We start from the raw sequence: 23240 nt of genomic DNA on the forward strand, positions 1-23240 counted from the left end.
GGCTTTCCCATTCTCGTTCCCAAATCGTTGCTAACCGGGCGCTGGCTTGCAATCAAAGCGTTACGGCATCGCGGACTCTCGGGGGAGCGTTGGTGCAATTAAAAAAAAAAAATTTCTTATTAGCATCTAGTTTTAAGGGCACCATAATATGGCCTCCATTTGCTTTTGTCTTTTAACTCTCTTGGGAATTCTTGCAATTCATCATTAGCGCAAGTTCTGCGAACGAGTACGTAACCGTAAATAACCTGAGTATCAGGCCTCTTCCCTTTTTCCAATTCTCCTCTCCCAAAGAGAGCCTGATACTCAGGTTACCGTTAACAGATCTCAAACCAGAGGAAACCCATAAAGAGCACTAGTAAACTAAAATATTAATTAATCGAGCAAAAGAACTCCTGGTTCCCTGCCATACATGCGTTTATTAGTTAACGTGTTGTTGTGCACCTGTTTCAAAAGCCCGTTTTAAAAAACGTAACATACATGTTGGGGTTTAGTTCCTCCTACACCATGATCTTATGGCCAGACCACAGGAAACCCAACAAACACATTGACACAAAAATCGTTTAAGCCTGTGGAAGTACAGCTCTTCCTTGATCACAAAGCAAAGGTCAGGGCATGTGAAGGCAAAATTCGTAAATCAGTTTTTTTATCAGTCTAATCGTTTCGGTCATGAAAATCGTCCATAGATTGTGTTGGTCCGTCTTGTCGTCTATTTTACTTTCATATAGCATGGGCTCACAGCACGGCGATGAACAAGGCAACCATCAAGGACAATCTTATTTCACAGAGGAAGAGTCTAAATCTTCCTGTCAAGGAACAGACACTTGCAAAAAGGTAGGATTTGAACGTCACTGCCGTTCACTGTAGTAAACGTTTTTTGTAAGACATAGATAACATTTTGCTATTTACAGTAAGCACTTATATATATCAGTTTTTGAATTCTATTTTGAAAGGAAAATTTTCAGTCGAAGTCATTAATTCAATGTTTATTGTAATACCACGTGCACCGGTACAAAACTGACTTACAACGGGGGAGGGGTGCAGGGGCCAGCTCGTGTTCATCTAACACCATGCCAATCTCGTACACAGAGCCCACGTTCCTCTGGCTGATTATATAAGACACTTTTTAAACACTAAAATCCGCCAAAAAGTACTTAGCTGAAGGAAAAAACGTACAATAAGGATAATAATGATCAATACTTTGAAATAGCGTATTTTTATCTGGGATACCGCACTTGACTCCTGACCGTACCTTTGACCGTACCCCGGTGAGTGCGTTATTCATTCTAGTGCCCAATGTCACTCGTTTGAATTCTTTTCCATCCGGACTCCACATCGTTCAAGCCAACAGTAATTCTTCTCGTACAAAAATACCATCCAAATGGCTCTCCCGTCTCGTCTAGCTTCTCAGTTTCGATCTTCTGCAGCACTAATAAGGAATGGTGCGGTTAAGAAAGCTTTTAGCACACAATCTGCCGGGAAAAGTCGTTCAATGCTCGGCAATGCTGCTCCATTTTTGATCGGTGCGACTGCTGCCACAAGTACCTTGCTTGCAGCGAAATATTTCTACGATAATAAGGATAAATACACGGTTCTTAGGCCTGTTCATGCTGCTTCACGTATGGGGGTACGAAATTTTACAACGTTCTGCACATTTATTAGTTCAGTAGTAAATTTTTGCATACATTATGACGTTACATATTCAGCACTTTACTGTAACATCATTTACACACAGTCACGTGGGATTCTCTCCATTTTGACTCATTTGACTACCACTACTATAATGCTTAACGAATTTCCTTTCTTATTCAAAAGATTTGTATTGCTCCATGAGAATTGTAAATCAATTGAGAAAAGAAAGCGTTGGACGCATTCTGATAATTTTTGTCATAACCTTAATGATGCCATAATGGAAGTTTCCTACAGGAACAAGAGAGGCAGTTTTAAGACACAGCTACAACTCTTTACTTGGGTTGATATTATCTTATTTGCTAGATCAGTAATGGTGTGGGGTTGGTAGTAGTCTGTATAGCAGCCCAAAGAAGGGGATGGGGTACTCCGCCAGAATTTGGGTAGGGGTGTTCCGCTGGGATTCTGAAAGGGGTACCCTGTTTATGACATCCGGGGGATGGGGGCTGGGCCTGCTGACTGTACACCAGTGATTGGGTGGGTTATACAGCTAAGACAAGATGACTCGCCATCCTCATGACCTATGGAAGTTCTCTAAAGCTACAGATTGAACTAAACATTTTATTGTTCGACATCATAAAAAATAAGCTAATTTTTAATTCCAAATCTTGTGTTTTTCAGAACAAATCGGAAAGAACCTTTATAATGGTGAAACCGGATGGAGTCCAACGAGGTCTAGTGGGAGATATTATAAAGAGATTTGAACAGAAAGGTTTTAAACTTGTAGCAATGAAATTTGTGCATGTAAGTATAATTTTATGTTAATACCATAATTTTGTTTTTAATATTTTCTTCTTATCTTTCTAAAATCTCAGTTTTGACCTTATTTTATTTTATTTATTTTTTGATAGGCTGATGAAGACCATTTAAGAAAACACTATGAAGACTTGAAAGCTTTGCCTTTCTTCCCAGGATTGGTTAAATTTGTGTCTTCAGGGCCTGTTGTTGCCATGGTAATAATATCCTCACTACAAAACTTTCATTGTTCACTCTTGGGCTGTACGATGAAACTAATCATGAAATTGTTAAACCCAACAAGCCATTTTGTTTATATTCTTGTCTTGTCATTGTGTAGGTTTGGGAAGGTGTTGGTGTGGTCAAGACTGGACGAGTCATGCTTGGTGAAACTAACCCAGTACGTTATCTCTCTTTCTTATCCATATCTTAGTAATATGATATTATTAATAAATATTCCTAATGTTATTAATATCTATAGGCTGACTCTAAGCCAGGGACAATTCGTGGAGACTATTGTGTACACATTGGAAGGTAAGCTTTTTCCTTTTTTTGTTGAATCTTCCTACAAATTAGTAACCTCAGTTGACCACAGTAGACTGTAGATCTTAGACCTTTGTAGTAGTAATTTGTACCATTACATTTGTAAGTCAACTTTTCACAGATATATGGTATGCACTCTAACAGGTAGTACCACAAGAAAGCATTGTATGACTATTTTACCCCACACTGTCAATTGAAAATACACCCAGGCCTCAATGTGTGATGAAAAGGATCAGTAAAATACTGCCAAATAAACAATCAACATTCCTGCATTGTTATTGGTTGTGTTTTTAATGATTTTGGATAAATAAGACTGTTGATTGTCAATACCATGTTTAATAATTATTATTTGTTTCAGGAACATCATTCATGGTAGCGACTCAGTGGAAAGTGCCAACAAGGAAATTGATCTTTGGTTTAGTAAAAAAGAACTCATTGATTGGAAACCTAATGTCTATAAGTTTGTTTATGAGGATGAAAATTAGACCACATTTTCATATTTCTCTGACTCTCATGAAATAAAACTGCACATAATAAATAATAAATTGCTTTATGTACAACTTGTCAAATTTTTAAACACTTGATAGATTTTTTTGTTATTCTTGGATAATTGGGTGTCAGCATCCTATCTTTGGAACAAAATTATTTTGTATAAAGAAGGGAGTGTGAAATTTTCAAGGCAACAGAAGGAAATAACCTTACCTCCCCTCTTGTTATTGAAGCAAATGTCCTTCCACTAATTTACATTTAAAAAAAAACACTTCTAAGGCTGCGTTCATAATGTATGGCAGAGGGGGGGGGAGGGGGGGCAGGTGAAATTGAGGGGGGATCAGGAAAATTTTGGTAGGAAAAAGGGGGGATGGGCAAATTTTTATCAGAAAAATGGGGGGATACACGATTTTTGGGAGAAGCTACAAGCCTTGCTTAGGGGGGATCGTATTTCATTGCATGACTTTATGGGGGGGTGTTAGGCCCGGTCCATACGTCGCGCTTTCATGTGTCAAATAGATACTATTAGGTTCGGCACATGAAAAGTGCGACGTATGGATCGGGTCTTAAGAATTATTTTGGACATTTCAAATTTTCACCTAACCCCCCCCTCTTTGCCATACATTATGAACGCAGCCTAAGCTTAAGTATCTAATTTATTTATATTGAACCTCTATCATGTGGGCTGGCTATTTTAAAGGTTGGAAGTGCAGAGGATGGGAAAACAAAATGGAAGAACCCTTCATCTTCCCCTTTTCTATCTTTTCTATCCACTTCACCAAGAGCCTTTTTCATATGCTAACAAGTGCACTAGGACAAAGCTATCTTGTGAATTTGATGATTTGGATGCTTATATGAATTGAATTTTTCATAAAACATGTTTAGATCAATGATTGATCTAATTTCGTAAATATATTCGATTTTTTTGTCTTCCTGGACTGAACTGGAGAACTTGCATTTTGATCAGTAATTATGTTGCATGATGGGAAGGCCGGTCAAGGATATATAATCTCAGCCATCCACGTGAGTAGCTCTTTCTCTTTGGTCGGCCGAGAACTCAGCTTTAAACATTAAAATTTTCGTCCTTTTTCAATAATGGCTGATGAACGAACCTTTCTTATGATAAAACCCGATGCCGTACACCGCGGATTGATCGGTGAAATTATCACCAGATTCGAAAAAAAAGGATTCAAACTCGTGGCAATGAAATTCGTAAAGGTAAATCAACCACGTTGCAAAATTATTTAACTTTGTCTTTCTGCAAATTGAAACAATTGGATCAATCTTTTAGAAAAGCGAAAAGCATTTCAAAGAGCACTACGCAGAGTTGAGTCAAAAGAAGTTTTTTGCTGGATTGGTTAAATACATGTCCGAGTCTCCGGTAGTAGCAATGGTAAGTCTGATTTACTTTTATTTATGTTCAGGCATGTGATCAGCTGCTTTTAATATTCTAGGATATATTTTTCACATTAGTACATTTTCTCTTTTTAAAATATTTTTTAACGGTATACTCAACGCAGCATTTTCTCTAAAAGGAGTGTCACTTTCCGCTGGGAAGATGTGTTAAGTCAACCAATGCACAACTTTAGGGGGTTAGGGGATAGGAGAAATTTTAGGAAAATTTCCCTTTATTTTATTATTTTATTAAAATTGTAATAATTAATTAATAATAATTGTAATAATTAGTAATGAATAAATTTGCAGTGTACTAGAATTTTCAATAGTCCCTATCTTAGTTCCCTGTGCCATCTTGAAAGGTAGCTGTGCCTTTGCATTGAAGAGAGACAAATGGTGAGCTTGCAATGATAGACAACTTTTTTAACACCTTGAACAATTATTCACGTCTTTATCATTGCAAGCATAAGAGCTTTCTCAATGGTTTTAGACAATAATTTTCCAATTCAGGGACCAAAAAATAACTGTAAAAAAAAAAAGAGTGCAAATGAAATGAATCTGAATCTGCATCCACATTTTGGTTGTGGAAATACTGTTGACCAAGACTTTTGCTGGATGCCTAAATCCTAATCCCAATGGACAAACCCTTTTACATGTAAAAGTTAATTATGGACCCTGGTGAGGCTAGCCTACTTAAAAAATTAATGAAACATTTGTTGCTAAGGTATGGGAAGGCAAGGGTGTGGTTAGCACGGCACGAGTCATGCTTGGAGAAACTAATCCTGTAAGTATCAACATGTAATGTCCTTTTTAAACTTATAAATAAAGATTTCTTGATTTACAATGGTGACTGGTTGGCAATGCTTGAATGAGAACTACAAATTTGGATATTCTATCTGGCTACTTCAAAAAATGCTCAAATTTTGTTTTGGTCAATTTATTTATAGGTGGATTCAAAGCCAGGAACCATTCGTGGTGATCTTTCCATTGATATTGGAAGGTAAGCTAAAAGGTCATCATTATTGATGATGATTACTGAAGGGACTATGTAAATCTCCTAAGAAATGGGTTTGATATGCTTAATGAATCTAAAAGTGCAAAAATCGTCAAGACATTTTAATATGTGTGTGTGGGGGGGGGGGGCAGTGGATGAGGAAGTAAAGATTACAAAAGTACAGAGGGGCCTAACATCCCAGGTCCAACTATACCTAAAAAAGCGTATGTCCATTTGGGAACTTTGATTGAAAAGTATATACAATAATATTATGCATGATACTACAAGGGAATAGACTGAAACTTGAAAATTTGATTGATATGGAAGAGCAAAAAGTAGACAGTGGGACCCCAGGAATTAATAACCATTTTTCGTTCTCAAATTTATACCATTTGTTTTGGCACCCCAAAGGAACATTATCCATGGTAGTGACTCTGTCGAGACGGCAAAGAAAGAAATTTCTCTGTGGTTCCAAGCTGATGAGCTGAATTCCTGGACACCTAACGACTACACCTGCATATATGAGTAACTTTTGGGCTATTCCAGTGTAAAATGATTCCAGTATCAAAACGATTCAATAAATAAATAAAAACAGAAAAATCTTAAAAGCCATGGAGTGTGGTAATGTTTAATATTTAGATCAATTTTTTAAAATGTTAATTGTTTTTCTTACAGTGCAATGTGCAAAAGTATGACCACAATTACTGTGCAGATACTCCAACCGGGACCACTTTGATAAACTAGTATCATTAACCAATCATATTGAGACATTTAGTTCAATATTTTTTATTCCAGCCAATCAGATAGCGCATCGATATTATAAGAGCATGAGAACGTGATAATCTGATTGGCTAACACTGTTATAAGCTCAATCTCTGTCTAGTTTACTGTTATCTGATTGGTCAATTATATTAAAGTGGTCCCGGTTAGTGTGTCCACACAGTAATGTATTCTTATACTCCTTTGATTCATTACACATTTTGATTCATAGCTGGCTGACACCAAGGATTTTGGCATATAGTATGCAAATACATTAAATTTGATCCTACTTTTGTGCATTGCTCTGAAATTAGAGGTTTAATTAAAGGGGGACTAGTACGAAAATTGGTCAATTTTAAAAGCCAATTTCTTCAACCCAGGTGGTGATATATAACCTGATTTTTCTTATTTCACGGAAATTTCGTCGATTTAGAAAGAAAACGGTTAAATTTTCGACTTAAGACTCATGAAAAATCGCTGGTCGCCATTGCTTTGTTGTCGCCTGCCAAGCCCGCAAGTTTGCGTCAGCGGTTTCTTCTTGTGACGTCACTTACTCAACAAGTGTCTTGTAACAAAAAGTTGGTAAGTGTTATTCTCATTGCTTTCTTTTGTGCCTATTTGACTCTTTCACTTATACAAGTAAGTTTTGTTTCACGGGTTTGAGTAAAATTACTTTACTGTCCAGTTTAATCTTTTTAGAAATAAAAATTCTTCGGACAATAAATAATAATCATTTATTCCTTGCAATACCCTACTAGTCCTGTTACCCTATTTCAAATGGACAACATGTTTTGAATCAGGCTATAGTTTTTATGCCATTTTCAACAATGAATGGTACTCAATATACAGCATGAACGCAGTATGCCATGCCTTGACATTGAAATGACTTCCCATTGTCTTCAAGTAATTAATCCAATCACAACATAAAGTTACAATTACAGTAAGATATTCACATAGTACAGCTACAAACTTTACAAATCTATTTATAACTAGCCCATGACACTAGATGTATGTTTAAGTTCATTTTTTTTTTTTGCTAACAATATTATGATCCACCATATTTTTCTTCCTACTATCATAACCTATATATTAATTAATATTAAGAATCTAATGTTATAAATTCTCAGTGCAGGTTTCCACATGTGAACTTGGCCTGTTTTGAAGAGTCAAATGAGTTTGATTTCTGTGGGTTTCAATTGAAAACCAACCACTCAAATAATATTGCAAAAATATAGACCTTTACGCATTAAGACTGCAACAGCAAGATGATGACGCAAGCACAGTTCCAAATGGCTTTCCCTGTGTGTGGTGTCTTCCTTGTCATTGCTATTCTCTCTAGGATGTGGAAAAGCACCAACTGAGGTTGTAGTGAGGGCAGCAACAAAAGGCTGACAGTATGGACATGAAAAAGAATTGAACTGTGCTCATGTTTTTTAAAGGGTTGTTTTCCTTTCATGCTTGTCGATGCATGAGGTCTTTATTGGGCTTCTCTATTGTTATTAATGCAAAGACAATGCTAACCAAACCCACACTTAATTGCCTTTCTAATTATCATAATATGAATCCTGTGGTGTGCTCCAGAGATCTATTGTGGTGCCACTGGCCTGTTGGCTTCTCTTGCTCTTTTGATTTGTTTTGCCTTTTCAATGACTTTTTCTGACTTCACCTCAGGACACAGAGTAAATACGCACAATTCTAGCATTACCTGAAAAAACAGAAACCAGAGACATTTGCCCAAGTCAAAAGCTTTGCTGTGGAATAATAATCTCAAATTAACCAAACTTGGCTAAGAAGACCTTGGAAAACCCAAAACATCTTTGGAGCAGACTTCCATGCCTATGTCCCACAGGGAGTTGCTGAAATTAGCAAGGGGTGGGGAGGGGTACTGGGTTGGATTCAGGTATTTGTTAGGGGGGTGTCCCACATGAAGAAATGTATATAGAAATATGCATCACTTCAAAAAAGACTAACAGCCCCCTGGGTCCACCCCTGGGGTATGTGAAGAGGTATATGCGTCCATATTCTGGTACTTGATCATGACTCTTTACCAGAACTTCCCTGAGGAGGAAGTCTGGGCAAAACAAATCAATAATTTAGGGAGTAGAAAATAGCAGACCTTAACAGACTTACATAGAACAAATGCTTATTGATCCTCTGATCCTGAAAAGCCTCAAAAACCTAAAATATAGTACAAGGTGTTAGAGTTCAAATAATAATAATAAAAAGTCTAGCAAATGATCACTGAAGATTTTCAAAAAACTTGTTAATTTCCCATAGTGGGGGATTAGTTCCTGAAGGCTGGGAGAGGCATGAAGGAGGATTTTCCACAAGACCATGTCAAAAATTGAACAAAGCTGCAAACCTCCATGCATCCCTCCTTATTCAGGAACTGTCGTAAACATTAACAGCTAGAGCTAGGAGGGTCAATGGACAGAATGGGATGGCAAATGTAAAGTGGCTGATATATTTTGCATACTTTAATTGTTCCAAGTTTACTGTTTTTCTTTCCAACAAGGCTCTGTAAAATCTCTGCAAAGAAAATGAAGAAATAATTTGATATATTTATGGCCTGGTAACAAATCCCCATATTTAGATGTTTCCGAGGAGGAGTCCAATATTAAATTCTTTCGAAGACTGTCCAAGCTGTCCAAGGTTTGTGAATAATTAATGGTTAGCTATAGGGCACATCTATTTAAATATAATCAGCACCAAAAAGCAATAAGCCTGATTTGTCTTGGGTGCAATGTTTACGCATTACAGACCATACAGTATATCATTCCCTAGAGTATTATTTCTTCATTTAATAGTTGTGCATAAACTCAAAAATATGGATACAACTAAAAAAATAATCTTATTCTCTAGAGAATGACACATGGTTTGTAACTGGAAAACATTGCAAGAAAAATTTGGTAACATGGTCAATATTATAATGATAAATAATATTTTATATGTTTTAAGAAGAAAATGGGAGAAGATTATTTCCTGAAAATTACAATTAACATGTACATTACCTGGGATGTCTTTCACTAGCTTCTTCTTGGCTTTAATCTTTGTGTCATTTTTCTCCTGCAGATATTTTAGCAATAATTTATTACCAACATTAATATATATTTATAATTAATATAATCCAGGAAGGATGAAAATAAAGAGCAGGACGCCAAGAGAGGGATTCTCACATTATTTATCCAACACCTCCACAAGGAAGGATGGCTATTATGTAGTTCCAAAAAATATCCATTTTTTCCATACTACTTAACAAACATTAATTGAATCAATGTTGTACCTTTGCTGTTCTTGTAGGTAAAGGTTTAGCAAGTGTACCACTGGGCCACATGGAATCTCTAAACATATTCACATAGTAGATAACCATGGATTCTGACACAAGCCACTCTACCATCTCTCGAATTTCCCTAAAGTAAGCAATGAAATAACCAGATTAATGTCGATAAAATGCTCACTTTGTGTGAAAATTGAGAAGAGGGCTACCTTTGCCTTAATCTATAGGGGTGATGAAGGCACATGTATCTGATAGTAACAAATATTTCTTACCATGAGACATTGCAATGATTATAATACTTCTTACTTGTTTATTGTCCCTCCAAAGGTAACTTGAACAAAGGCAATCAGTGTTCTTCTAAGCCACTTAAATACTGTGGACAAATAACAAACATTCATGTCAAGGTACATATTTTCCCCAAAATTACTTACAGCATAGTATGTAAAAAAATTGTACATGAGCATTCTTAAAACCTACCTCCCTTGAGCTCAAACACTTCTCCAATGAGACCATAAAAAGGCTCAGCTATAGAATCCTTAGGAAGGGTACTGAAAAAGAGAAGACACTTTATGCATGATATAATCAGTTGGATGAATATATAGAAAAATTCTGTGATCTATGGACTTTGGTTGCAATATAGAGGATGAGAAAATCAGAGGGGAAAAGAGATCCTTATAAGGAAGGAAGAAAATAGTTCTCACTAAGTGGCATTGGTTATAGTAGTTGCACTCTAAGTAACCATGGAAAATGCTATGTGTAAACTGCAGCTCTTTCTTGGTGTGGCAAAGCACCTGAAGCATGAAGACAATACAACAATAGCCAATGATAATGACTTTGGAGCTAAACAATACCCTACAAAAAAGTACGTAGATGATGGCTAGTAAACACTAGCGTGGACTGCGTCGGTGTTCCTATTTTCACTACGGTTTATAACTTATCAATCTACGGTAACTGTTGCAAAAAAGTACTTTTACCCAGAATACAATAATTAAAGGTGTAAAGCTTGCTCCTTCAAGAAAGTCCCATTTAAACTCAATGCTAAATAATTAATGTTGGGTACAAAAATTATTGAAGAAACAATATTTTACCAGTCTTCTTGCTCCATTTCCTATCAAGAGATAAATGATGCAGCAACAGTTACATGATATATTACACAAACAGAGATTAATAACCACTAATAAGAGGAAAGTAGCACAGAGAATAACAGCTACAAGAAAGACAGTTATAAAACAGGGTGTATATATGGTAATACAGAACTACACCCACAGAAACAACTGACAATAATTAGTGCATCTTGTATAAACGGTTCACATTTGTCTAACTAAATGACTTACTAGAGTGCTCACACTAAATCCGTGAAACAAATACTAATTTTTAGCACTAAATAGTGATAATTAAACAATAGAAAACAAAGGATTCTGTATGAAATAGTACTAATTAGTACTATTTAATGTTCACGGTTTTAGTGTGTGCACTCTACAATCAATTGTTATCTCAAAACTTTTTCATCTTACCTCCTCTGCTTCATCATTTAGAATTATATCAAAAGGAAGGCTGTAAAAAGAAAAGGAGATGAAAAAGTGAATGTAATTATTGCGTTTTTTTCCTTGTCTTGTGATCAGTACCTGTTCTGTTAAACTAAGAAATTTCTCACCTTTTCAAGACTGACATGAAGGAAAACTCTTTCTTCTTGGTAGGTTCACTGAAACAGTATATATCAGGTTAGTAAATTATGGGTGTGTGGCACCAGTGAAATGGCAGTTTTAGAGTGGAACCCTGGATACTGAGTGTACAACTGATAAGTTATATCATTAGCATTTTAGCCCCTATCTGCTGGTAATCCAAAGTCTTCTTTACACTGCATTGTCTACTGGCACTCCTAAGATTTAAGAGTAAAGATTCAAGAATGCGTTTCCAGATCAAGAAACATTACCTTGTAAAGATTCAAGAATGCATTTCCAGATCAAGAAACATTACCTTTGCTTCCTCAAGTGTTCAGGGCTTGGGCTTAAGAATGAGTAGAGTTCTTCACTAAGACACAGCTTGTCATCAGCCAAAAGACTCTAGCATATGCAATAAGAGTGAGAGAGAAAAATATTTTAAAAGAGTGCTGCCTTCAAAGAAATAAGCTCCTCATTCATAACATTTCTTACTTTTTCCCCAATGTATATGAAAGAAAGAAAAAAAGTAAGAAGAGAAAGAAAAAAAGGAAGGAAGCAAGCGAACAAGGAAGGAAAGAAGGAAGGAAGGAAAGAAGGAAGGAAGGAAGGAAGGAAGGAAGGAAGGAAGGAAGGAAGAAAGAGTAAAGTGCTACAGCTGTATACATCTATAGGCTTCCCAAATATGGACTGTTAAAAAACAAACGGCCGGGGATTAGGATTGGCACCTGTAAATATTCCTCAAGAGCTATTCGTGATTTATTCAAAAACTCATCATCCAGTGACTTGTACCACTTTTTAGTGGGGGCTGGTAGTTCTTTTGTTAAATTTGGTGAACACTGAAAAATAGAAAAATGCAATTAATAATAATAATCTAAGACTACAAGCTGTTATTATTAAGATATAAAAGACTTAAGCCAATCAGGAGAGCAAAATCAGTATCTCATTGACCTCAGACAATATCACAATCTCTCATTAATCCCAAGGTTAAAGATAACATCTACACTCAAAAAGTAAGAGGAACATTTGGCTAAGCTTTTGTTGCTTAGCTTGCTTCTCTCGTGCTCTGCAGCTCAAAGTGTATTTATATCACAGTGCAAAGACATGAGCATGGGTTTCATATTCCTTCATCAGAGCCCTTATTGACTCTAATGAAGTGGGCTCTGAGGAATTTCCAAACCATCTCTGTGAGAAGGAATGAATAATTTGAATAAGAATGAAAACCTCTTTGAGTTTGGTATGAAGTTTCTGGAAATCTTTAAATTTCCTGGAAACCACCCATCCTTCAGATGTAGCTCCAGGTTCACTTCTTTTTGGAACGGTACCAGGAGATATTGGGGTATCTACTTGTGAACAATGAACCACAATGATATAGACTGGAATAGACTTGTCTTCTTCATTTGTCCACTGGGGAAAAATGAGCAATTATATACAGGTAAGTGAATATAAATGAATAGAAAGGGACCAGGACCTGAAAGAGTGGATTCAATTTAACCACAACAACAATTTACAAAGAGGGAATGATGAAAAAAAAGAAACAGATAACAATAAATAAATGATATTATAAATGATGGATAGATAAGTGTGTGGTTGGATAGATGGGTGGGTGGCTAGAAGGAATGGATGAATGGTTGGGTGCATAGATAGATGAATGGGTGGAATAGGTGGATAGATAAAATTATGTATGGGATTATGCGAGGCTGGATGAATGAACAGAGAGAGAAATGGATGGAAGTGAAGTGGATGGGAGTGAAGTAGTGGGTAATGATTCATAATCACCTCTACACTTTCAATCAACACTTTCCATTTGCCAATGTTTTCACACCAAACATCTGAAAACAATTTTTTTAAAAAGGAATAAATATTAGCCATTCCTAGGATGGGGAAATACTAGGTAAAGTTAGCATAATTGCAATGCATTTTCAGTCTGTTTTAAATGGGATACATTTTCAAGATTGCATCTACTTCATACCAAAAAACAGCCCCAAAATGCACTGTAATGCCAACTCGATCCAATGTTTTCCTCAACCTCAGAATGGCTAACATTCTAGTGACAAGGACTTAATATTGGATCGAAGCAGCATTATTGTAATTACATCTTTTTACCTGTTCTTTCAATATGAAACTCAAGATGTCTCCTCTCAGTAATCAGCGCTCCAATTTCATCTTCTATCTTTTCAAGTTCCTAAGGAACAGGTGATATTTTTGAAGCAAATTTAGTAAAATTAGTAGTGGCAAGGTAATGTAACACGATGGTAACACAAACTGATAAATGACAAGGGTACCTATATTGATAAAATATAGCAGTAACAATATATTTCTGTGGTGGATTTATAATTTTGAACAGAGGGGGGGGGGGGGGTATGACCCCAAATAGCCACTAGATTCATCACTGTTTGGGCTTACTGTAGATTAATGTTGCTAGAGGTCCACTCATCTAGTAGATCCACCTCCATACTTACCTCAGATTCTTGTCCACCATAACTTCTTTTTGTCAACTCTAATTGGTGTGTCTTGAATGAAAATCACAAACAATTCCATGACATAAGTTAAAGCATCTAAGAATCAATATCATATTATAACATCAGATCAAAGCACAAACCATATGCTAGGACTCTACTTACTTTTGCAGCTAGTCTTTGGTCTAAAACCTCCAGTTGCTTGACAATGGAATCACTTCTTTCTTCAACTGTGCTTGGCTTGCGCACTGGAAAAGACATTAATTATAACACTTTGTACACTCATCAAACATTTTTAAAGGCATTCCTGAAAATATGCTTTCTATAAACCTACTTAATACATATGTACATACTTCATTTGTACCAAAAATTAAATAATTACGATTTAGCTCAAAAGAATATAACAGAAGAGGGTAACTTGATACTAAAAGCTGTGAATATGACTTCTAGAAAAACATTCAGTACTAATTTGCATGAGATTGACTTCTACATCCCCCCCCCCCCCCCCCACACACACCTAGCTATTATTATGTTCCATGAACTTGATGCATGAACAACCTCATTCTTCCCCTCCCACACCTTGGATTAGGGTTTAATTTTTTTCTCCAACAACAGCCAGCTATAAGTATGAAAGCATGTTATATCTATAAGTATGTAAAGCATGTTATATCTAACCTGGGTTGGGAGTCCAATCAGTATGTCCAGCATCCTAAAAAAACACATTAAAACAAACAAACAAAAGGTGAAAAATGAGTTGCAGTTTACATATCCAATAAAAAACTTTGCTATCCTTTGCTTCATATATCAAAACTACTAACTTAAGAATAAGATTCTTTGTCATAACTTTTACTAGGAATTAAAAACAAAGAAATAGTACTCAAGGGAATGGTATATGACATAAAAATGGGAAAATAAAACTTTTTATTTTTATGTCTAGTATAGATAGCAAGGTGAGTGCACATATGCATATTATGGAATATGCATGTTTTAAGTATTAATTAAGTCATTAATATTATTTAAGACAATGGAATGTAACTAACCTCTTCATCAGTGGAAGGTAATTGATCATTCCAGTTCAACTCAAGGTGAGTATCATCTTTCTGTTGTGCTCGCAAGTCATCCATTTCAGCTTCTAATTGACAGACAAGCATGAAATACTCCTGGCTCAAAACAAACCTGAAATTACATGGCCAATAATCATCCATCAACAATCAAGTGCACCCTTAAGACCATACTGAAAAGTCCTCTTTGGAGGGGACAGGCAAAGGATGGGTGAGAATTAAGCGTGGCTCCTCAAATTAATTACATGTATTCAGTTAACAGTCAAAGGGCAAGGCATGGTTGTAGGAAGGGTGGATAGAGCCATCCAACAGATTATAAATTGATATCCAATAAAGTTGATGCTGATATCCAATAAATTTGTCCACTAGATAAGATTTATCCATCAAATAGCAGTATCCACCCTTGGTACAACTGGGCCCAGATGCGCCACCAATAATAATAATCAATAATAATAATAATAATGGAATTAAAGAGTTTTATACTACCTCCTATAGAAATTATTTTCCAGGTGTTTGTAAACTTTTGTCTGTGCTTCAAAAAAGCACTGCAAATCATTAGTACCATTGAGAAAACCCTCTATGTCTCTGACCAAGGTAGTGTCAAGCATAATGGACTTCTCTGATGAAGGTGTGACGTACACTTGGTAGATTTCTTGTGTACTCTTGATGATTTCAGTAGACTTGACTAGCTTGAGATTTTCTATTGCCATCCAGAAACTACAGAAAATATATGAGGTCTAAGGGATAAGGCTGCATTCATAATGTATACCTGACGGGGGTGGAGAGGGGGATTGTGGGGTGGCAGGGAATATTTTTTGGTGCAATACCATGTAAAATTTTGGTTCCTCACTCTGAAAAAAATTGAGATGCACAAATAGGCCCGTTTTGAATTCCAAATTACCACTGTGTTTCTTGATTACAGACTCATTTGCACAGGGTTAGCCTCGATTTTGTGCAGAATATTCACGTGTTCCAGTCAAGGTCCATCAAGTTTCAAAGTGTTTGTATTGTTGAAGTTGTGCATTCTTTACTTTACCATTGGTATTTGTGAATATTTAAATACTGATACAAGGCTAACCCTGTGCAAATGAGTCTGTAATCAAGGAACACAGCGGTAATTTGGAATTCAAAACTGGTCTATTGATCTACTCACAAATAATTTTCTGACCATCTCTGAATTTCACATGCCAATTCATGACAGAGGAAACATAGTTTTAATGATAAAGGATGACTGGCAAAATAACTTTAGAAATAAGGAAAATTAGGTATTTTCAAACAAAATGACATTATTAATGTTTGGATTGTAATTATATTATGGGTTACCTGTGGTACACTCAACGAAGGAAGCCCAATCATACTACTAGCATTTGCATACCTAAGCATATTCTTGCTATGGGTGTGGTTCTGTAGGTAAGACATGAAGAAGCTTCTAGCCAGACTATTATCCATAATTTCACTGAAACCAAGTACTTTTGTAGCCTTATTAGCTGGTTTTGGAACACCTTTTGCCTTGTCTGATGTCATAGTTTGACTTTTCTGCTGTTCAGTTGGATTGTGTGATGTATAATCTGGGCCACCTAAGGATTGCAACAGTTAAAACACATTATTCCCTTAACCATAAGATGCTTTATACAGCTATTTCAAAAAGTGTTGGTGAACGTTTATTTGATGTATCTTGCATACCAAGGCCAAAATACACTGTCAGCATTCAATAAGCAAAAGGTCACAATGAAATTTTATTCATGAAAATTTCCCATGTTTTGCATGTGTCTTTTCAGACAATGAACAAAATAATACTCTAGGGTATGACATGTAGTCTTAAATGGGAAAACATTACACCCAAACTAGAGGGCTATTTTCAAAAACTTGTGATTTAAATCCAACCAGTGAAATACATATAAACTAATTAAAACAATCTTATTCATACCCAACAGCTTTATTCTTTTCTCACACTGTGCCTTGGCAACAGTACACTGGTTGATGTAGCGCTTCAGGTTTCTTGACCTCAGTTGAGAGTCTTTCTTAAGAGGTTGATTTGTCTCCTCTTGGTTCAACTTCTCAATGCCTTTTAAATTATTGATTGTTGTTGCTTGCATGATTTCAGCAATTATGTGATATCTGAAGAAAGATGGAATAAATATATTACTCTTCTATTACAACTTTTCAAGGTCAATGTACATAGTTTTATCTAGTAAATTGAATCTGGGACAGCACAAGAAAATAAATAAAACTATGTAAACCTTCCCAATTTTCCAGCAGCCTTTTCCTCCAATTAACCACTCCCCTCCACCCTCTCCCCCCCCCCCCCCCCCCCCCCCACCTCTCCCTACACTAACTTTAGCTACCTTTTATCTTGCTTTTATCTTGAACATTCCAAGAGTCAATACTCAATCAATTATGTCAATCACAGGGATTGCATGTGGAGCAACCCTTGATAAACCCAAAAAATGGGGAATGTCAAGGATTGCAATGGGTATGAAGCAAAGGTGGTATAGCAGCGAGAGCTCTTGCCTCTCACTGATGAATCATATCCTAAATTCGGATAGGATCTTGGAATGAGGGCCACAAGTTTACTAGGCACAGGCTATTATAGTGCTACCCTCATAAAAACAAGAAACAAGCTAGGACAGGATCCTATTTGGAGCACCCCAAAAAATGGGTGGGGTAGCAAGTTAAGGACTGTATGTGGAGCACCCCAAAAATAGGCTTGGATCTGGAAATATGGCACACTAGTGTACCTATGACTGAAATAGGGGGAAGTGGACACAGAGGTAAAAAGTTAGTAGACATTTAAAAAAAAATTGGGTGATAGCTCCCATGCTTGTTTCTCCCTTTCAATAGTCCCTAGGCCTGCTGATGAAATTAAAAAATATATGTATAATGTAAGGGAATGACTTATTTTCCCAGTTGATATGGCTGCTACAGGAGAAGGGATCGATGGGGCACTCCTATTTGACCCTCCAATTTTTAAAAGCATTTCATATATAGTCCATATCCTTCCCCTTGGGTCACTACAAGTACAGAACTCACCTCATTTGTTTTAAAGTTTCAACAGAATTACAGGTGTTGATCATGCGAATAAAGTCTTCATAGGTCTCTGCATAAGCATAACGTGGTTTATGCTTGGCTGTCAATGCTTCTTTTGCCTCTAAATGGATTAACAATGTCTGATTGATGTAATCTGGATCACAGATCATCTCCGCCAAAGGCTTAATCACTGAAAACGTCAGAACCTCTCTCAGAAGACATCTCATTCCAGCACAATTCGAATTTTGCTCAGGCAGAAAACAGTGTAAGAGAACATCTGTGATTTTTCTAATATAATCAACTTCAGCTTTCTTACTTGACAGACAGGGATGTAAGACAAACGGTACAGGTGTTTCTGTAGTAATCCGGTTATCTGCTAACCTCAGGTTTTGGAAATGCGTCGTCAAGATTTCGACAACATCACTAGAAAGAAACCTCACCGTATCAACGTTCTTCAATCTTTCAACTGTATTAATAATGACAGCCCATAGCTCTTCGGTCATTAGATCTACAAACGCTACTTCATCCTTGCCAAGAACCCGAAACCAAGACAAACAGAAGTCCCTTATGAAGAAATCAAGAATCTCCTGGATGCTCTTGTCCACGGAACGCGAGATGACAGTTTCGTGCTTGTATGGTCTTTGAACGGCGTTCAGGGTTTTCTTCTCGAGAAAGCGCGAAACAGCGTAGAATTTCGACGAAAGCTTTGGAGTTTGTGGTATCTTTTGTTTTCCAGAGCCAAGATACATGACTATTCCAGTTAAAATGCCAAGAACAGAAGCACAAATGTAGGCCAATGTCAAAAAAAGGGAATGGAAAATCCCCAGCTGCCATAACAGAAGGAACACTACCCCACACGCACCGAGCACGTACAGCCGCATTATTTTTACTTCTGAGCAAATAAACCACACAGATCGGTGCTTCTTCTCTTTAAGAAGTATTACAGCTACATTTTGAATGAATTTTGCGTGTCAAATGAAAGAAAAACAGGATTCATATAAGCGTTTCTGTTATTTCTCGATCTTTTGCGGTTTGCAAAATACCTTGAGCCTGCAATCTGAAGTTTACCTGTACAGCGAAGTACCTTTTCTTTCCACAGGAAGCCCAAGCAATGTACTTGCTCCGTATTACGAAGGAATAGACGTGGAAAGTAGCAATCCATTGAATTTTAGCTTTTTTTTTTTTGATAAAAATTGAAAAATGGTCCATATTCACACCTTTCTCTAAGATATTATTTATGAATTCGATTTGAAAAAAGTCAGTCATTTTTCACATTTTGCAAAAAACATGGACTATAGGGTTTTCATGGAAATGTGCCATCCAGACACCTTCCCTCCAAACAAAAAGAATTATTCTCTGAAATTAGAAAATCTGTCATTTTTGAGTACATGGTACCCTTGACCTTTGACGCCTTATCTTGGTTATGGAGGACCCGAATATGAAGCCATATAATCATGGTATCAATTTTATTCTTATCTTGGCAATAGGACAGAAACGTCAAGCCATATACAAGGGCGGATCCAGGGGAGGGTTCCTGGGTTCCTCACGCCCCTTTTCTCTATCCCTTTTAGCCTTATCCTGGTTATCGGGAATCGAAATGTGAAGCCATGTAACCATGGTTCTCTCCTAACTTTATCTTGGTTATCGCAAACCGAAAAATTAACATATATAACCATAGTACTCTTTTATATTTATCAAAGATTTGCAAATATTTATGAAAGATGTGAAATAGGTCGTTTTTGGCCATTTTTGAGCAAAAAGCATGGACTATAACCCATGGTTTTGATCGATTTTGGACCATTCTCACACCTTTCCAAAAGATATGCACAATTTATGAAGGATGCAAAATAGGTCGTTTTTGGCCATTTTTGAGCAAAAGCATGGACTATAGCCCATAGTTTTGATCGATTTTGGACCATTTTCAGACATTTTCAAAAGATATGCACAATTTATGAAGGATGCAAAATAGGTCGTTTTTGGCCATTTTTGAGCAAAAAGCATGGACTATAGCCCATGGTTTTGATCGATTTTGGACCATTTTCACAACCTTTTCAAAAGATATGCACAATTTATGAAGGATGCAAAATAGGTCGTTTTTGGCCATTTTCAGGCAAAAAGCATGGACTATAGCCCATGGTTTTGATCGATTTTGGACCATTTTCACACCTTTCCAAACGATATGCACAATTTATGAAGGATGCAAAATAGGTCGTTTTTGGCCATTTTCAGGCAAAAAGCATGGACTATAGCCCATGGTTTTGATCGATTTTGGACCATTTTCACACCTCTTCAAAAGATGTGCACAATTTATGAAGGATGCAAAATAGGTCGTTTTTGGCCATTTTCAGGCAAAAAGCATGGACTATAGCCCATGGTTTTGATCGATTTTGGACCATTTTCACACCTTTACGAAAGATATGCATTATTTATGAAGGATGCAAAATAGGTCGTTTTTGGCCATTTTTGAGCAAAAAGCATGGACTATAGCCCATGGTTTTGATCGATTTTGGACCATTTTCACACCTTTACGAAAGATATGCATCAGTAATTATTAAACTACCAAGAGTGGTATTGTCTGAAATGGGGACAACTTTAGCTTACAAAAATAATTTCCGGTGGCGAAACATTCTATTTGAGAAGGACAGGTTGTCACTTATATGCTTATGTTAGAGATTTGCTCTGGAGTAATAAAACCTAGAATCGCAAGAAAGAGGCGAATGTTGTTTTCCACCATAGGACCTTACATGCTAGTTGACTCAATGTTGACTTGAATTTTTTATAGAACTCTGTACGCGCGCCTGACTCCACGTGGCTATGACATATCAGTGCGCAGAACTTTTGACAGTTGAAGACATTTACAAGTACACTTCCTATTTATCCCCCCCCCCCCCCCAGCGACCGTTTTTCCTCTTTTCCCTTACTAGTATCTTATATTTTCCAGTCTTAAGCCCCCCCCCCCCCCCTCTTTTTAGCTTTGGCTCCGGTCCTTCAAGGGTCGATTGGCCCTCGTACGATACTATTGTAATGTGAGCCTCTCCAGCCCTGGTACGATGAATTGATGAACATTTTCGATTATCTTTTGATAGATACTACCGACCGGACTTATGGTTTAGGAATATCACCTTGGGTATCTTTTTGTTCTTATGCTTAATTTTACAGCTATTTTTGCAGCTAGTGCCGACTAGTGCCCAGATCTCTAGCCGAGATGTTCAGGTACAATGCGCAAACTGTATTTACGCATACAGAAATAACAAAACCGCTGACCGATCTATTTAACTTCATTCTCAAAACTTTGAAAAATAATATGCAGGTTTTTTCATAAATTTGAAGACAGTGAATAGCGGATATGAGTACTAATAGAGATGACAATGATGCAGAAAAAGGGTTTGTACCCTTGCGTAAAAGTCTTAAAAGAAAATCCACGGGAAAGGAAGACAACCTTATGTGGTCATATTACACTGAACATCAAAATGTACAAGTTCTAACAGAAGAAGATGTTGATCAGCTTCGTTGGCGTAATGAGATACGTGTAGAGGGTGAAAACTGTCCTAGACCAATTACAACATTTGGTGATTTGAAATTACCCAAAGAACTGCAAGAGTACTTGAATTCCAAAAATTTTCACATGCCAACTCCCATCCAAATGCAAGGTCTTAGCTGTGCTATGAGTGGCCGTGATGTTATAGGACTAGCAGAGACTGGTTCAGGGAAGACACTAGCTTATACTCTTCCTATGTGCATGCTGTTGAAGTCCAAGCAGCCTTGTAAAGCAGGAGAATCGCCAGTAGTGCTCATGTTGGCTCCCACACGTGAATTAATGCAGCAAATTTTCATGGAGGTGTCGGAACTATTGCAATATCTCACATGCACAGCTTCAAATGTTCAAGCTATTTCACAGAATATGTACACCCCCATGCAACTTCCAGGACAGAGTTCTAGTAGTGTGAATTATTTTCCACCTCAATATCAGCAACAATATAATTATCCAGTTGGAAATCAAATGTTCGTAGGTGGATCAAATTATCTTCAAAATGAATGCCATAACCAGGGATATTTGCAGGGTAGCATGATAAACAGTGTTCCATGCAGCACTGCATACAAAGCAGTAGCTGTCTGTGGTGGTGTGCCAATAGCCAACCAAGTTCAGTCTATCAGGCAAGGGGTGGATATAATAGTTGCAACTCCAGGTAGATTATTAGACCTGTGTGAAAGAGGGGCCCTTAGCCTTGATAAAATAACTTACCTAGTGATGGATGAGGCGGATAGAATGCTGGGAATGGGAATGGAAGAACAGCTAAGAAAGATTGTTGGCTTAGCAACTGGAACTGTTAGGGCCAGACAGACATTATTGTGGTCTGCAACTATGCCTGAATCATTAGAAAGACTAGCAAGATCTGCTGTATTGAACCCAGTTATAATACATGTGGGTCCTGGAGGCCTCATTGCACCTGGCATCCAACAAAATGTTTCATTTCTTCATCATTATCAAAAACCTCAAAGATTGTTAGAAACGCTTCGCACTACACCATACCCACCTGTCATTGTTTTTGCATCATCAATAGAAAATGTAGACTTTGTTACAGGTTTGCTCAAAAAGGAACAATTCCATGCATCTGGTATTCACTCCGAGAAAACACAAGATTACAGATTCAAATTGGCAAAGGCATTTAGGAATGGTAAAGTTGATGTGCTGGTAGCCACAGATCTTGCATCTAGAGGCTTGGACTTTCCAGAGGTTACACATGTGATAAATTATGATTTACCAGATACTATTGAGGATTATGTGCATCGCTGTGGAAGAACGGGAAGAATGGGCCGTCCAGGTATTGCCACATCATTTCTCACACTGGACTGCAAAATTGCTGAGCCACTAAAGGAAATGCTTCAAATTATGGACCAACGAATTCCTAAAGAACTCGAGTTGCCCAAACAATTTGGCAAAAAGATTATTAGAACTGAGTTTGGTGACAGACCTGTTGATATTTAGAAATCTTTCATCACCACTGATGCATAGTCCAGATGCTGGACCCTCTCCTTTACCACTCCGCTTTTGTTTTTGGGTTTAAAAACAAAAGCAAAGTGGTAAAGGAGAGGGTCCAGCATCTGGACTACAATGATGTAGTGCATAACTCCTTCTGTTTTCCATCAGAAATTAGT

The 23240-nt window shown here is 37.0% G+C and overlaps 4 protein-coding genes across 6 annotated transcripts; 3 read left to right on the forward strand and 1 right to left on the reverse strand.

The window, feature by feature from the left end:
• Positions 1–601: 601 nt before the first annotated feature.
• LOC116297553 (nucleoside diphosphate kinase B) lies at positions 602–3524 on the forward strand. 2 transcript variants are annotated; one of them, XM_089039511.1, is made up of 6 exons: positions 602–831; positions 2308–2430; positions 2538–2639; positions 2762–2821; positions 2903–2955; positions 3323–3524. In XM_089039511.1, exons 1-6 carry the CDS (start codon positions 667–669, stop codon positions 3447–3449), a joined length of 630 nt encoding a protein of 209 aa, XP_088895637.1. In that variant the 5' UTR covers positions 602–666; the 3' UTR covers positions 3450–3524. The 2 variants fall into 2 exon arrangements, with proteins under 2 accessions (XP_088895637.1, XP_088895636.1); XM_089039510.1 differs by lacking the exon at positions 602–831 and adding an exon at positions 1316–1624.
• Positions 3525–4476: 952 nt separating this feature from the next.
• Positions 4477–6450, forward strand: LOC148905939 (nucleoside diphosphate kinase B-like). Its single transcript, XM_089038800.1, has 5 exons — positions 4477–4671; positions 4745–4846; positions 5573–5632; positions 5796–5848; positions 6254–6450. Exons 1-5 carry the CDS (start codon positions 4549–4551, stop codon positions 6369–6371), a joined length of 456 nt encoding a protein of 151 aa, XP_088894926.1. The 5' UTR covers positions 4477–4548; the 3' UTR covers positions 6372–6450.
• An 869-nt stretch (positions 6451–7319) lies between these two features.
• Positions 7320–19127, reverse strand: LOC116297552 (sorting nexin-25). Of its 2 annotated transcripts, XM_031705798.2 has the most exons (23): positions 18087–19127; positions 16984–17174; positions 16432–16633; positions 15543–15773; positions 15036–15171; positions 14671–14704; positions 14161–14243; positions 13999–14049; positions 13643–13721; positions 13316–13368; positions 12761–12943; positions 12265–12375; positions 11856–11941; positions 11533–11580; positions 11393–11432; positions 10967–10986; positions 10356–10426; positions 10185–10251; positions 9885–10011; positions 9613–9667; positions 9078–9130; positions 8732–8779; positions 7320–8306 (listed from the first exon to the last, which is right to left on the reverse strand). In XM_031705798.2, exons 1-23 carry the CDS (start codon positions 18962–18964, stop codon positions 8187–8189), a joined length of 2967 nt encoding a protein of 988 aa, XP_031561658.1. In that variant the 5' UTR covers positions 18965–19127; the 3' UTR covers positions 7320–8186. The 2 variants fall into 2 exon arrangements, 1 of the variants encoding a protein (XP_031561658.1); XR_004197243.2 differs by lacking the exons at positions 7320–8306; positions 8732–8779; positions 9078–9130; positions 9613–9667; positions 10967–10986 and having other exon boundaries at positions 9884–10011.
• A 2233-nt stretch (positions 19128–21360) lies between these two features.
• On the forward strand, positions 21361–23160 carry LOC116297547 (uncharacterized). The gene has a single exon (XM_031705794.2). It carries the CDS (start codon positions 21430–21432, stop codon positions 23068–23070), a length of 1641 nt encoding a protein of 546 aa, XP_031561654.1. The 5' UTR covers positions 21361–21429; the 3' UTR covers positions 23071–23160.
• The last annotated feature ends 80 nt before the right edge of the window (positions 23161–23240 follow it).

The sequence above is a fragment of the Actinia tenebrosa genome, unplaced genomic scaffold, assembly GCF_029948245.1.
Source record: "Actinia tenebrosa isolate PJP-AT-01 unplaced genomic scaffold, QUT_ActTen_1.0 PGA_scaffold6__47_contigs__length_16458017, whole genome shotgun sequence".
In the NCBI taxonomy this organism is placed as follows: domain Eukaryota; kingdom Metazoa; phylum Cnidaria; class Anthozoa; order Actiniaria; family Actiniidae; genus Actinia; species Actinia tenebrosa.